General features: G+C 36.4%; 1 protein-coding gene across 3 annotated transcripts in view; it reads right to left on the reverse strand.

Annotated features, from left to right (window-relative positions):
- Positions 1–15,382, reverse strand: part of CEP120 (centrosomal protein 120) — an 82,382-nt gene that overhangs the window by 61,015 nt on the left and 5,985 nt on the right. For 2 of the 3 annotated variants that reach the window (XM_015140660.3, XM_015140662.3), the window contains exons 4-5: positions 14,018–14,132; positions 10,444–10,585 (exon numbers count right to left, since the gene is read on the reverse strand). In XM_015140660.3, the coding sequence (XP_014996146.1) occupies positions 10,444–10,585; positions 14,018–14,132 (257 nt within the window). Of the gene's footprint in view, positions 1–1,942; positions 2,723–10,443; positions 10,586–14,017; positions 14,133–15,382 lie in introns of those variants that run through there. The other variant, XM_028849697.2, reaches the window with a different exon arrangement.

Genomic DNA, 15,382 nt, shown 5'->3' on the forward strand with positions numbered 1-15,382 from the left:
ATACACTAGAATAACGTACTAGAGGGTGATGTATCAGGGCCTATCAAAATTTTACATGTGCATACCCTATAAACAAGCAATCCTTCTAGGAGTTAATCCTAAAGAGTTGTGCTCAAAGTAGCAGTGGCTGAAAACAGTATAATGATTAAGAGCACAGATATCTAAGTCACATAGACCAAGGTTCCAATCTCAGTTCTGTCCTTCACTTGTTACATAGGGAAACTATACCCATCTCTTTTAGTCTCCATTTTTTTTTCTAGAAAGCTTTTATAGAGTTGTTGAAAGATCAAATTAAATAATGAAAGCAAAGCATCTAGCACAGCCTCTGACCCATTAAGCACTTTAATAAAGGTAGCCATTACATAGTAAGGCCGACAGAGCTTAGAAGTTAAAATAACTATGACATGTTCTCACTGACAGTGAAGGGTGTTACAAATAGGGTGAAGGTGAAAACTAGAATAAATCTTGTGGTGTTGGAATGGAATTGAAGGTGTCAATCTGAATTGGTGTCAATCTGAACTGAATTATATATACTGAGGCGTCAATCTATATACATATAGAAGAGCATCAATTCTGATATTGAATCTGAATTCAATATATATAGAACAGCATCAATTCAGATATCATATATATACATACATATATATACACATATATATGGTGTTTTTTGTTTTTGTTTTTTATTGAGACAGAGTCTCGCTCTGTCACCCAGGCTGAAGTGGATCTTGGCTAACTGCAACCTCTGCCCCCCCAAGGTTCAAGCAATTCTGCCGCCTCAGCCTCCTGAGTAGCTGGGATTACAGGCTTGTGCCACCAAGCCAGGCTAATTTTTTGTATTTTTAGTATAAAAGGGGTTTCACCATGTTGGCCAGGCCAGTCTCGAACTCCTGTCCTCAAGTGATCCACCTGCCTCAGCCTCCCAAAGTGCTGGAACAGGTGTGAACCACCGCACCTGGCCCTGTTCAATGTATATTGATAAACATAAGCAAAATGGTGTACATGTGCTATGGTTTCAACGTGTCCCCTCCAAAACTCAGGTGTTGAAACTTAATGGCCAATGTGATGATATTACGAGATAAGGTCTTAAACAGGTGATTAGGCCATGAGAGCTCCTCCCTAATGAATGAGATCAGGCGCTCTTATAAAAGGGGTTGGTGGAGAGAGTTACTCTCTTGCTCTTCAGCCTTCCAATATGTGAGGATGCAGGACAAAGTCCCTCACCAGATGCCAGTGCCTTGATTTTGAACTTCCCAGCCTCCAGCACTGTATGAAATAAATTCCTGTTCTTTATAAATTACTCAGTCTGTAGTATTCTATCATAGCAGCACAAAACAGGTAAGATCATATGTATATATACAAATGTGTGTATGTATTTATGTGTGTGTGTACACATATATACACAAATTCCCTCACTTTGTCTACTGAAAGGGCCTGGGAGCAGTGACACCTCGATATCAGCTAACATACCTAGCACCTAGATCTTGGCTTCTAAAAATCATTCTTTACTAAAAGGAAGCAGGGCTCCTTCGAGAAATGGCTGAATCCAGAGCTGAGACAGGGTAAGCACAAGATAAGCTTGGAACATCTTGCTGTGCCTGAAAATATTTGTTGATAAGTTCAAGGAATCATGGAGACATTCAAAAGCAAACAAAAGCAACTTGAAAGGGCTGCCCAAATCCGGGACAAATATTCAAGGGTAGTTAAATATTATAAAACACTAAACAAAAAGAGAAAACTGTAAATTCAGACTGATACAAATAAATGAATTGAAGGTCTAATAAGAAATTGAATATATTCAAAATTTCACAATTCTGCCCCACAAAAGTTATTAATTACAAAGGAAAAAAGAACAAGTTTACAGTTGAGAACACTAACACACAACACTTTAATCAAGTCATCAAAGTTAGCATCAGTAATAGGACAAATCAAAACTGTGCACCACCTGATAAGATGCAATGGGAAGAACGTGGCATCTCTTCGGTGATATTCCTGCCAAAGATGCATAAGCTAAATCTAAAATCAGACAAACTCAAGTCATGAAACAATCTACAAATTAACTGGCCTGCAATTTTCAAAATTTTAAGGTCATGGAAAGATCAAGGAACTATTTCAGAATACACAGATACAACAATTCAATATAAACATCTAATTTTAAACTAAATCCTTTACTTATAACAGAAATTATTGGGAAAAGACAATTGGTAAAACAAAACTCAAATGAAATTAGGTGGTAATAATGTATCAATGTTTCGTTAATGTAATAAGGTTACATGTGTTCATATATTGATGTAAATTTCCCAGTTCTGATGGATATACCATGATTATGAAGGAGAATGCTCTAATAAATACTCCAAATATTCAGGTGCATTAGGTAGTGAATTCCTCTCAAATAGTCCAGGGAAAAATATTCTTCTTCATAACATACTTCCAACTTTTGGGGAAGACAGATTATTTCACAACAGAAAACAAATTCTTAAAAATATTTTTTCACTGAGGGAAAAAATAATAAAGGCTCTAGAATCTGACTTCCAAGTTCATATCCTGATTTCACTACTTATGACATATGCCATTTTGGCAAACACATCACTGAAGTTCAATTTAACCATCTATTGCGTTCATGGTGCCTAGAGGTCATCCAAAAGAAGATGTCCAGGAGGCAAGTGATATTTGGGTCCAAAGGCCTAAGTGGGGGGTCTTCGGCACAGAAGAGTATGATTGATGCCTGGTAAATAAGTAAGATTGCATTAGAAGAGTGTATACAGAATGAGAAGAGATTTCTTTAACATATAAAGGTTGGGAAGAGGATGAAAAGGCTAAAAGGAAGTTAAGAAGTACTGGTAAGAGAAGAAACTGAGGAAAAGTTATTGTTAAAATACTGAATTATAATTATCTTCTCAATTCAAAAAGTAATTCTCAACTCAGAATTAAACTTTTAGGACAAGACTATTTATAAATTCACTGAACTAAGAATATATGTGCCAATACAAAGAGTGCTATTAACGTTATTTTCCAGATAAGTCTAGGACATTGCATGCAACATGACTGAAGCACAGAATGCCAATTGTATGATTTCAATTTCACTACTCGTTTCTCTCACTTCCAGAAGACACCTTCTTCCTTCTTCCTCTACAGAAAAAGTTTACACAAGAGATGGAATCACTAGATATTAGAGTAGGAAAGAACTTTAGAGACTATCTCATTCAATTCCATCATTTTACCAAAAAGAAAGTAGGGACTCTAAAACACTGAAGAAGAAATAATGCAGTCTGGCACACAGAGCTTAGAAATCTTCACTGAGCCCTAATAGCAAATAAACAGCTGGACGAACTAAAAATTAACAACTCTCCATAGATCTGTCAGAGAAGTGAAGTCTCAAGAAAACTGCTGCTCCCCAAAACTAAGGAAACAAACAGGGAGCTACAGAGAATCACAATTTTGGAACAGAAAGAGCCAATGCAGGAAGTAGGAAAACCTGAACTGGGAGGAATTGCTACTAGCTTGGTGTGAACCAGCTTGAGAGATAAAAACTCCAGGGGGACCCAGTCACAAGGGAGCCCCACACTTTTGTGACTTTTACCTCCAGGAGCTCTACCAGGTCCTCACAGTGAATATCAGAGAAAAGTTCCCTCATTCTTCTGGCATAGGGAAGAGAAAAGACAATTCTGCTTTTGTTAACAAGGCCTGCCCTCGGGAGAAACTATTTGCCAGAGCCTAACCTGTTGAGGTTCTATCAGAGCTTAACTGACCTGGGAGAAGACAAATACCCAACTCCAGCTGCCTCTGGTCTTCCATGCAAGGGAAGGGAATACACAACTCCAGCCCCTCCAGACACTCTGCCCCATCTAAGGGGAGAAAAAACTGAGAAGCAATGGTGAAGTTCAGACCCAATGGGCACAGGGTCAGTAAAAGACTGAGACCTAACCATAAGTCTATAGAATGCTTCTCCTTCCCCACTCCTGACCACTACATTACTAAGGTCTATTTATAGCAGTTCCTTTTGCCCCATACATCATGTCTGGCTTGCAACAAAAAATTGCAAGGCATACTAAAAGGAAAAAAAAAAAACAGAAAGAAAAAACACAGTTTTGAAGAGACGAAACAAGCATATGGCAGGAATGCTGGAATCATCAAAACAGAAAAAAATTTTAAAACTATGATTAATATGCCTTATAAGGATTTAATGAAAAAAGTAGACAGCATACAAGAGCAGAGAGATAATGGGAGCAGAAAGATGGTAAAGTGTAAGAAAGAATAAAAAAGAAATGCTAGAGACAAAAAAATACTATAACAGAAATGAATGACTATGAGAATTGGTTCATTAGTAGATGGGACACAGGCTAAGGAAAGAATCTCTTAGCTTGATATGACAATAGGAATTTCCAAAACTGGAACGTCAAGAGAAAAAAGACTGGGGGGGGGCGGGGGGGGGGGAAACAGAACAGAACAGAACAGAACATCTCAGAACTGTGAGATAACTAAAAATGGGGTAATAAACACAGACTGGGAATACCAGAAGAAAAAAGAGAGAAAGGAACAGAAGAAATATTTGAAGCAATAATTACTGAGAATTTCCCCCAATTAATGACACACCAAACCACAGATTCAGGAAGCTCAGAGAACACTGAGCAGGATCAATGCCAAAACAAAACTTGCTGCTAGGCATCCCATATAAAAACATCAGAAAATCAAAGCTAAAGAGAAAATATTGAAAGAAGTCAAACAGGAAAAACAAATCTTACTTCTAGGAGACCAAAGATAAGAATTACATCCAATTTCTCAGAAGCCATGCAAGCAAGAAGGGTAGAGTGAAGTATTTACAATGTTGAGAGAAAAAAAAAAAAAAAAAAACCACCACCCTAGAATTCTGTGCCCAGTTAAATTATCCTTCAAAAGTGAAGGAGAAATAAAAACTCTCAAATAAAAATTGAGGGCATTCGTTGCCAGTAGACCTGTGTGCAAGAAATATTAAAAAGCTCTTCACAGACAAGAAAAATGGCATGGGTAAGAAGCTCAGATCTACACAAAGAAATGAACATCATCAGAGAATAAATGAAAGTAAAATAAAAACTTTTTTTTTATTCTTAATTGATCTAACAGATAAAAGGTTCTTCAATTATGTGTGTGTGTACGCATGTGCGTATGTATGCTGATGTATAACTGAAAGCAATGATACAAGGGACAAGAAGGAGGGATTAGTAATATTTTATTTTAAAATACCTAAAACAACCTGTGAAGCAGAATTGTGTTATTTGAAGCTGGACCTTCAAAGTAAAAGCAGTATACTGTTATTCGAAATTTGTAAATGTATAGTGCAAACTCTAGGGCAACCACTAAAAAAGTAAAAAAAGAACAAAAACAAAAAAGTATAACTGATATGCAAGAAAGAGAAAATTAAAACCACAAACGTGGGAAAAGAGTAACAGACAAAAACAGGACTAAGGAACAAGAGAAACAAATACAAAACACTAACAAATAAGGTTATTCACACAACATATTAATAATCACCTCGAACATCAATAGTTTAAATGTACCAATTAAAAAACAGATTGTCAGAGTGGATCAAAAAACAAGATCCAACTATATGTTATCTACAAGAAACCCACTTTAAATATAAAAACAAATATAGATTAAAAGCTATACTAATCAAAAGAAAATGGTAGGAGTTATATCAATTTCAGATAGAAGAGACTACAGACCAAAGAAAGTTAACAAGGAAAGAGGAATATTTCATGATCATAAAGGAGTCAATTCTCCAAAGAGACAAAATAATTTTTAATGTGAATGCACCTAACAGAGTATCAAAATACATGCAGCAAAAACTAACAGAACTGCAAGGAGAAACAGTTGAATCCAACTTGCAGACTTTAACACACACTATCAAAAATGGACAGATCCAGCAGGCAGAAAATTATTGACATAGTTGAACTCAACATTATCAATCAACTGGATGCAATGGATATCTATAGACCACTTCAAACAACAGCAGCAGAATACATATTCTTCTCAAGCTTACATAGAAAGTTCACCTAGACAGAGCAATTCTGGGCCACAAAACACACATGAACAAATTTAAGAATAGTAATCATGTCTACTATCAGGCTACATAAACTAGAAATCAGTACAGAGATAGCTGGAAAATCCCAAAATACTTGGAGATTAAACATACTTCTAAATAAAACATGGGTTAAAAAAAAAAATCTCAAGATAAATTTAAAATATCTTGAACTAAATGAAAATGAAAACACAACAAAAATTGTGAGACACAATTTTTATTTGAGAGTTTTTATTTCTCCTTCACTTTTGAAGGATAATTTCGCTGGGCACAGAAATTGTGACATGCAATGAAAGCAGTGCTTAGAGGAAGATTTACAGCATTAAATGCATACGTTTGTTAAAAGAGAAGATCTAAAATCAAACATCTAAGCTTCCACTTTAGGAAACCAGAAAAAGAAGAGCAAATTAGGTCCAAGTAAGCAGAAGATAATAATAAAAATTAGAAAAAAATCAATGGAACTGAAGACAGGAAATCAATAGAGAAAAATTAACAAAATCAAAAGCTGGTTCTCTGAAAAGATAAATAAAATCAATAAGTCTCTAGCCAGGCTCAATAAGAAAAAAAAGAAAAGAAAAGAAAAGAAAGGATACAAATTGCCAATATCAGAAATGAAAGGGATCACTACAGCGCCTATGGGTATTAAAATAATAATAAAGGAATACTACAAAGATGTCTAGGCCCACAAATTTGATAATCTAGATGAAACAGACCAATTCCTTGAAAGAAACAATATGCCAAAACTCATACAAGAGTAAATAGACAATCTGAATAGGCCTATATCTATTAAAGAAATTGAGTCAATAATCAGTAACCTTCCCAAACAGAAAGCACCAGGTCTAGAAATCACTGATGAATTCCACCAAACATTTAAGGAAGAAATTTTACCAATTCTCTATAATCTCTTTCAGAAGCTAGAAACATAGAGAATACTTCCTAACTCATTCTATGAGGCCAGCATCATCCTAATACCAAAATCAAAGACATTACAATAAAGAAAACAAAAAATACAGACCAATATCTCTCATGAACACAAATGCAAAAATCTTCAACAAAATATTAGCCAATCAAATCCATCAGTGTATAAAAAGAATTATAGGCCAGACATGGTGGCTCACACCTGTAATTCCAGCACTTTGGGAGGCTGGGGTGGGAGGATCACTTGAGCCCAGGAGTTCGAGACCAGTCTTGGCAACATAGGGAGATTCCATCTTTACAAAAGGTTTTTAGAAAGAAAAATATACACCATGATCAAGTGGGATTTATCCCAGGTATGCAAGACTGATTCAACATTCGAAAATCAATTAATGTAATCCATCACATCAACAGCCTAATGAAGAAAAACAAAATCACATAATCTTATCAATAGATGCAGAAAAAGTATCTGACAAAATCCATTATCTATTAATGATAAAAACTCTCAATAAACCAGAATTAGAAGGAAACTTCCTCAATTAATAAAGAATATTTAAAAACCTGCAGCTAACATTATACTTAATGGAGAAAAACCTGAAGCATTCAAGATCAGGTACAAGACAAGGATGTCCCCTCTCACCACACCTTTTCAACATTATACTTAGAGCCTTACTAATACAAAAGAAAAGGAAAAGTATACAGATTAGGAAAGAAAAAATAATTGTCTTTGTTCACAGAGGACATGATTACATAAAAAAGTCTGTGGAAAGAATCAACAACGACGACGAAACGAATTTAAAAAAAGGCCAGGTGTGGTGGCTTATGCCTGTAATCCCAGGACTTTCGGATCACCTGAGGTCAGTAGTTTGAGACTGGCCTGGCCAATGTAGTGAAACCCTCTCTCTACTAAAATACAAAAATTAGCTGGGCATGGTGGCATACACCTGTAGTCCCAGCTACCTAGGAAGCTGAGGCAGGAGAATCGCTTGAACCCGGGAGACAGGGATACAGTAAGCCAAGATCACACGACTGCACTCCAGCCTGGGTGACAGAGCGAGACCCTGTATCAAAAAACAAAACAAGCAAAACACACACACACACACACACACACGAGGTTATAGCAAGGTTACAAGATACAAATACACAAGTCAACAGTTTTCTTATATGCCAGCAATGAACAAATAAAATTTGCATGAACACCCCCAAAAATAAAGAACTCAGATATAAATCTAACAAAATATGTAAGATCTATATGAAGAAAACTATAAAACTTTGATAAAAGAAATCAAAGAACTAAATAAATGGAGTGCATGTTCACAGACAGGAAGACTCAATACTGTCAAGATGTCAGTTCTTCCCAACTTGATCTACAGATTCAACACAATCCCAATAAAAATCCCAGCAAATTATTTTGTAGATACTGACAAACTAATTCTTAAGTTTATATGGAGAAGCAAAAGAGTCAGAACAGCCAATTCAATATTGAAGACAAAGAATAGAGTCAGAGGACTGGCACTGACTTCAAGTCCTACTTGAAGCTACAGTAATCAAGACAGTGTTGCATTGACAAACAAATAGAAAAACAGATCAATGGAACATAATAAAGAGACCAGAAATAGACTCACATAAGTAAAGTCAACTGATCTTTGACAAAGGAGAAAGACAATGCAATGGAGCAAAGAAAGTCTTTTCAACAAATGGTGCTGGAACAACTGGACATCTATATGCAAAAAGTGAATCTAGACACAGACCTTACGAACTTTCCAAAAATTAACTCAGAAAGGATTACAGACCTAAATGTGAACTGCAAAACTATAAAAGTCCTAGAAGATAACAAAGGAGAAACCTAGATGGCCTTGGGTGGTGGCAATGATTTTTCAGATACAACTACAAAGGCACAATCCATGAATGCAACAACTCATAAGCTGGACTTCATTAAAATTTAAAACTTCTGCTCTGGGAAAGACAATGTCAACAGAATGAGAAGTTAAGCCACATACTGGGAAAACATATATGTAAAATTCATATCTGATAAAGAACTATTATCCAAAATATACAAAGAACTCTTACAATTCAACAAGAAAATAAACAACCCAATTTAAAAATGGGCCAAAGTCCTGAGCAGATACCTCAGAGAAGATATACACATAGTAGGTAAGCATATGCAAACATGCTCAACATCCTATGTCATTGAGGAACTGCAAATTAAAACAACGAGATACTATGATATACCTAGTAGAATGGCCAAAATTCAAAACACTAACACCACTAAATTCTGGTAACAATATGGAGCAACAGAAATTCTCACTCATTGCTGGTGGGAATGAAAATAGCACAGCCACTTTGGAAAGTAGTGCGGATATTTCTTACAGAACTAAACATACTCTTACCACATGATCCAATGACTGAAATCCTGGAAATTTACCCAAACGAACTGAAAACTTCTTTCCACATAAGAACCTGCACACAGATGTTTACAGCAGTTTACAGTAGCTTTATTTATAACTGCCAAAAGTTAGAAGCAACCAAGATGTCCCTTAGGAGCTGAGTGAAAAAATAAACTGTGATACATCCAGACAATTGACTATTACTCAGCACTCAAAAGGAATGGGCTATCAAGCTATGCAAAGACATGAAGTAACCTTACATGCACTTACGACTAAGGGAAAGAAACCAATCTGGAAAAGGCTGTATATGAAATTACTCCAACGATATGACATTCGGGAAAAGGCAAAACTATGGAGACAGTAAAAAAGATCAATAGTTGCCAAGGGGGCTGGGAGGAGGGAGGAATGAATAGGAGGAGCACAGATGATTTTTAGGGTAGTGAAACTACTCTATGATACTACAATAGTGGATACTACGAGTCATTTACATTTGTCAAAACCCACAGAATGTACAACACCAAGAGAGAAACCCAATGTAAAACTATGGACCCTGGGTGACACTGATATGAATGATATGTGTTCATGCACTGTAGCATCACCACTCTGGTGTGGCATGTTGACAGCAAGCAGGCTGCAAATACGTGGGCACAGGGAGTATATAGGAGAACTCTCATTTCTCTCTGCTTAATTTTACTGTGAAACTAAAACTGCTCTAAAAAATAGAGTGTAGTAATTAAAAAAGAAAAAATATAAAGGTTTTGTTAAACTACAGTTGATAATAGAGAACAGCATGACCATTTTGGGCTTTCCTGTACTCATTCTAGGAAGAAAACTGTCCTAAGTAGCAAATTTTTAACACTATACAACATTGTGCTTTGTTCTATTACATAACAAATAAAGAAAAAAATGTCCTAAGATTTGTAAACAAGAGCTAAGAGCAACAAGTGCTGCATGTGTAACAATGTCACAACACTTGTCTGATGAACAGTTTACACCCTGCATATATCTCCCTATAACACTCCCCCTTCCTAAAGCTCTAGTCCAAAGATGGAACTTCTCAGAGAATGTTTTTAGAGATGATGCACAAACCTTTTCCATCTCGAGGGGGAGCCCCCTTTGCTTTAAAGCTATCCACTGGTGCCTTTGTATCGGTTTCCAAAGCAATACTTATCTGTATTTCAGACTTGAATTTGGTGTATTTATTACTCAGCAACTGGTACCATTTTGGTGCCTAGAGAATAACAAAATAACAAAACACCTACTAGTTAATAAGGAAAAAAAATATTGGGAAATGCTATATGGTTCTAAATAAATTTCTTGTAGCTTTTCAGTACTTTATCCTCTATAAACAATTTTTTTTCACATTTTTCTCAAAACAAATTAATCCTCCTTAGGAAGCCATCAGCTGAATTTTCCTCTGGAAAAACTATGTAGAAGTTTAAATTGTTTTCTTTGCTTGTCTTCTATGCTTCAAGAGGTAAAATATTAAAAGGAAGAAAGCATAATATATTTCTTTCTACCTTTCACCTTATAGCCCCAATGTCACTCCATCCCTTAAGCAACACAAAAAACTACCAGTTTTCTAATTCCTGAACCTCTATCTTCTCATATTTTAAAAGTATACCTTTTCTTTCTGCCATAGACCTGCTTCGTTCTGCTTATATCAATAAGCAAAGGAAAATCTTGGATGGATGGCTCATGCCTGTAATCCTAACACTTTGGAAGGCCGAGGTGGGCACATCACTTGAGTCCAGGAGTTCAAGACCAGCCTGGGCAACATGGCGAAATCCCGTCCGTCTCTAGTAAAAATACGAAAAATTAGCCAGGCATGGTGGTGCACACCTGGGAGGCTGAGATGGGAGGATTGCTTGAGCGTGATAAATTGAAGCTGCAATGAGCCATGATCAGCCAGCCTGAGCAACAGGAGTGAGACCCTGTTGCAAAAAAAATAAATAAATAAGAAAAAGAAAAAAGAAAATCTTATTAGTGTTAATAAAAAGCATTAACAAAATACTAAAGTCAAGGACTGATGGAAGAGTGGTGGATTATGAACCAGGTACTTGACTGATATTGAAACAAAACCCTTCTTACAGAATAAAGCATCCTAAATTATTTTAATATCCCCACTAGGCCAACCTCAGAAATTCTAGTACTCAAGACCACCTGAAAAATATCATGCCTACATATATTATTAGTGCAGGAATCACTGGTCAGTGGGAACACCATCTCAATACTTGGAAACAGCATTTTTTACTCTGATAATTTGTTATATAAAATATAGTAGATAGTGCTTATATTGTCTTTGTTACATAAAGACATTAATAAATGGTGCCTATACTGCTATTTTACATTCAAGTCATGTTTGATAAGTAAAACAGAATTAAGTAGGCCATAGGTTTAAATAAAAATCAACAACCTAATTTTTTAAAGATAAAAACACATAATACAGTTTGTTGATGTATTTCTCATGACAAATATGTTATAATTTTGAATATAAGCCTGAAAGAAAGATTTCCAGCTACTCAGAGAATTGATGACTTTTTCTGTTACATAACTCAGAAAAATAAGTCTGGATTTTTTTTCTGTTTATATTTATTTATGGAGAATCAATTTATTTTGAACTTCAAATATTGTACCATCCATTTCAAATATTTATGCTGACAAACAGGAGAGAATAAGCAATACAGCATTTGGTTTAAATAACTGAGCCATTTCTCCCTAACTTTGATTACAAATACATTGACAAATTGTCCTAAAGGACAAGGGGACAAGGAATGCCAAGAGTATTTAAAGGCGTGACCTCATCCCTCAGATACCCTCCTAAGAGGATTTACCTTCTCTGCAACTAAACTGACTGCAGAAGTGTCTTCTAGACACTTGCACGTTACATGAGAGAAGGTGGTTAAGAGAAACATCAAGAACCCAATCAAGGCCCAGGGTCTAAAACTAAAAACGAAAATCTTTTCAGGATAAGATTTAGGGGCAGAGAGGTAATGAGTACCAAGGATGGGAGGAAAGCAAGTCCTCTTTTAAAGCATTTTAAAATTGCAGTTTCTTTTAAATTATTCCAACCTCAGGCTAGGCTGACTGATCATATGCAAATATCATTGCTATCAGCAGCAAAAACATTAGTAAGAGATAAATTTTTCTTCACAGAATACCAATTTAAGATTCAAATCAAGAAAGGAGTTTTAAATAAAAAGAAGATATTATTTTAATTTTTTAGCTTTTTTTCCCCCTTAAGAAAATTATGACCCAAGACAAGCAGAAACATCACAAGGGAGGTTTCTAAAGGCAGTCACATACGAAAAGGGCAGAAGAGACTCAAAGCCCTAAGCAGCGGCTGGGCGCGGTGGCTCACGCCTGGAATCCCAGCACTTTGGGAGGCCCAGGCAGGCAGATAATGAGGTCAGGAGTTCAAAACTATCCTGGCTAACATGGTGAAACCCCATCTCTACTAAAAATAAAAAAAATTAAAAAAAAACTTAGCCGGGCATGGTGGCAGACACCTGTAGTCACAGCAACTCGGGAGGCTAAGGCGGAAGTATGGCGTGAACCCAGGACTTGGAGCTTGCAGTGAGCTGAGATAGCGCCACTACACTCCAGCCTGGGCAACAGAGCAAGACTCCATCTCAAAAAAAAAAAAAAAAAAAAAAAAGCCCTAAACAGCACCATATTAAATAATAAAAGTCACTATCACAGGAATCAGGACGATTCTGAGTTCCTTTTCTTGGGAGTAGTGGGGCAGAGAGAGAGGTACTGGTTAGATAACATCAAGTGTGTTTCAATAAGTTCACTTGCTCTGACTGCTATGCAAGGAGCAGGAAGCAGGGAGGCTATTATGATAGCCAAGGTAAGAAACAATAGCAGCTAAGTTTGGAGTGGCAGCAGTGAAAAGGAGAATAGCAGAGAGATCAGGAGGGAAAAAACCCAACTGGAATAGGTGGTTATGGGGGAAGGAAAAGGAAAAATGTCAAGGAAGACTTCTGTATTTCTAACTTGTATAACTGAAAGGGGAGTGGCGACAATTCACTGAAGCAGGAAACATTGGAAGAGGATTAACCACCTTTAAAAGGAAAGCTCGGGGGCTAGGCATGTTAAGCTTCTGATAATAGCAACTTGGATACAAGTGAGTTCAGAGACTTTTTTTGAGAAAGACAGTTCTTGGCCAAGAAAATGATTAAAATGTTGAGATTTTCTAAATCTAATTCATAAACTAAAACATAAGAACTGCCATACTGACTGGGTGCAGTGGCTCACGCCTGTAATCTCAGCACTTTGGGAGGCTGAGGCAGGCAGATCACCTGAGGTGAGGAGTTTGAAACCAGCCTGGCCAACATGGCAAAACTCCAACTAAAAAGACAAAAATTAGCCAGGCGTGGTGATGAGCGCCTGTAATCCCAGTTACTCAGGAGGCTGAGGCAGGGAGAACTGCTTGAACTTGGGAAGTGGAGGTTGCAGTGAGCCAAGATTGTGCTACTGCACTCCAGCCTGGGTAACAGAGATTCCATCTCAAAAAAAAAAAAAAAAAAGAACTGCCATGTTAGCTTAAGCCTATGATTGATCAGGTCTAGTATTTCACGTCCTTTTCATCAATCTGTTATCTACTGAAAATAATCAACTGTCTAACATAATCATTAGCAAAACATCAAAAGGGCAATACCTGCTTTGTTTCTTGGGCGGTTCTTAAATCCAGAACGATGTAACCTATGGTTTCCTTGGCTGAAGTTATAGGATCCAAGGCAAAACACTGGAGTTTGATAGGAGTACGTTGCAGCCTATAACAAAACATGTGATAAATAAAATGGTTTTTGCTTAATAAACTTTCTATTAGCCTTGAAAATATTACCTATTATCAAGATACTTATAATTTTGTTGGATAAAACTATATCTATTTTATATTGTCTAAAAAACTCTTCAACAGGCAAGAACTAGGCCAGGTGCAATGGCTCACACCTGTAATCCCAGCACTTTGGGAGGCCGAGGCAGGCAGATCGCAAGGTCAGGAAATCGAGACTATCCTGACCAACATGGTGAAACCCCATCTCTACTAAAATACAAAAAAAAAAAAAAAAAAATTAGCTGGGTGTGGTGCCACACGCCTGTAATCCCAGCTACTCAGAATCCCTGTATTCCCCTACTGAGGCAGGGGAATCACGTGAACCTGGGAGGCGGAGGTTGCAGTGAGCCCAGATCACACCACTGCACTCCAGCATGGGCGACAGAGCAAGACTCCAAAATAAAAAAAAAATAAAAAAAAATAAAGAGGCAAGAACTATTAATTATATCTACTAACCTCTACACCAACTAAATATTATACAAAACATGTCAACATATTTTACATTCTTTCATCTAAGAAGCCATCACGTAGGTCAATGTTTCTCAAGCTTCTGTAACGTGTAAAACCTTCTGAAAGTAAAAAATTATCATGAATTTTCAGGATCTATTTTATTTTTCTTATACTGCAACATATATAAAATTAGAAATACATGCTTATAGCTCTTTTGTAGCTAAAAAAACAAACAGGAATATAAAATAAATTAAAATTTAAATTAATAATTTAAGACAATATTCTGAAAGAATGATATTGGCTTGTTTAGCATGGGCTCTGTTTTAGTTGGGAACCCCTAAACTGGTTCATGCATTAAGCTGAATAAATTTTGCCACTGCTTTTATCTAGTGGAATTATTATAGAACTGCACTTACCACAAACTCATCACTTATAAATTCAATTTATCTGTATTTTCTCAGCCTACAACAATCAGAGTGGTACTAACCTGGCACTAACAAAATGGAAGCTCTAACAGCTCATAGCAGGACTCCATTACAGACACCACTAAAAGGAAATCCAACATTGATATTCTCTAAAGATGCAATAATTCTTCAAATAAATCCATGGACTACTCTAGCAATAGAGGCAAATTGAGTTTTCCTTGCTTTAACTTTCCATTTTGATTTAATTTAGTACTGAGAACAAGCAAGTATTAAAGTGACATGTTTCCCAGAAGAAAATAATTTTTAATCCTTT

The sequence above is a fragment of the Macaca mulatta genome, chromosome 6 (genome assembly GCF_049350105.2).
Source record: "Macaca mulatta isolate MMU2019108-1 chromosome 6, T2T-MMU8v2.0, whole genome shotgun sequence".
NCBI classification, from domain to species: domain Eukaryota; kingdom Metazoa; phylum Chordata; class Mammalia; order Primates; family Cercopithecidae; genus Macaca; species Macaca mulatta.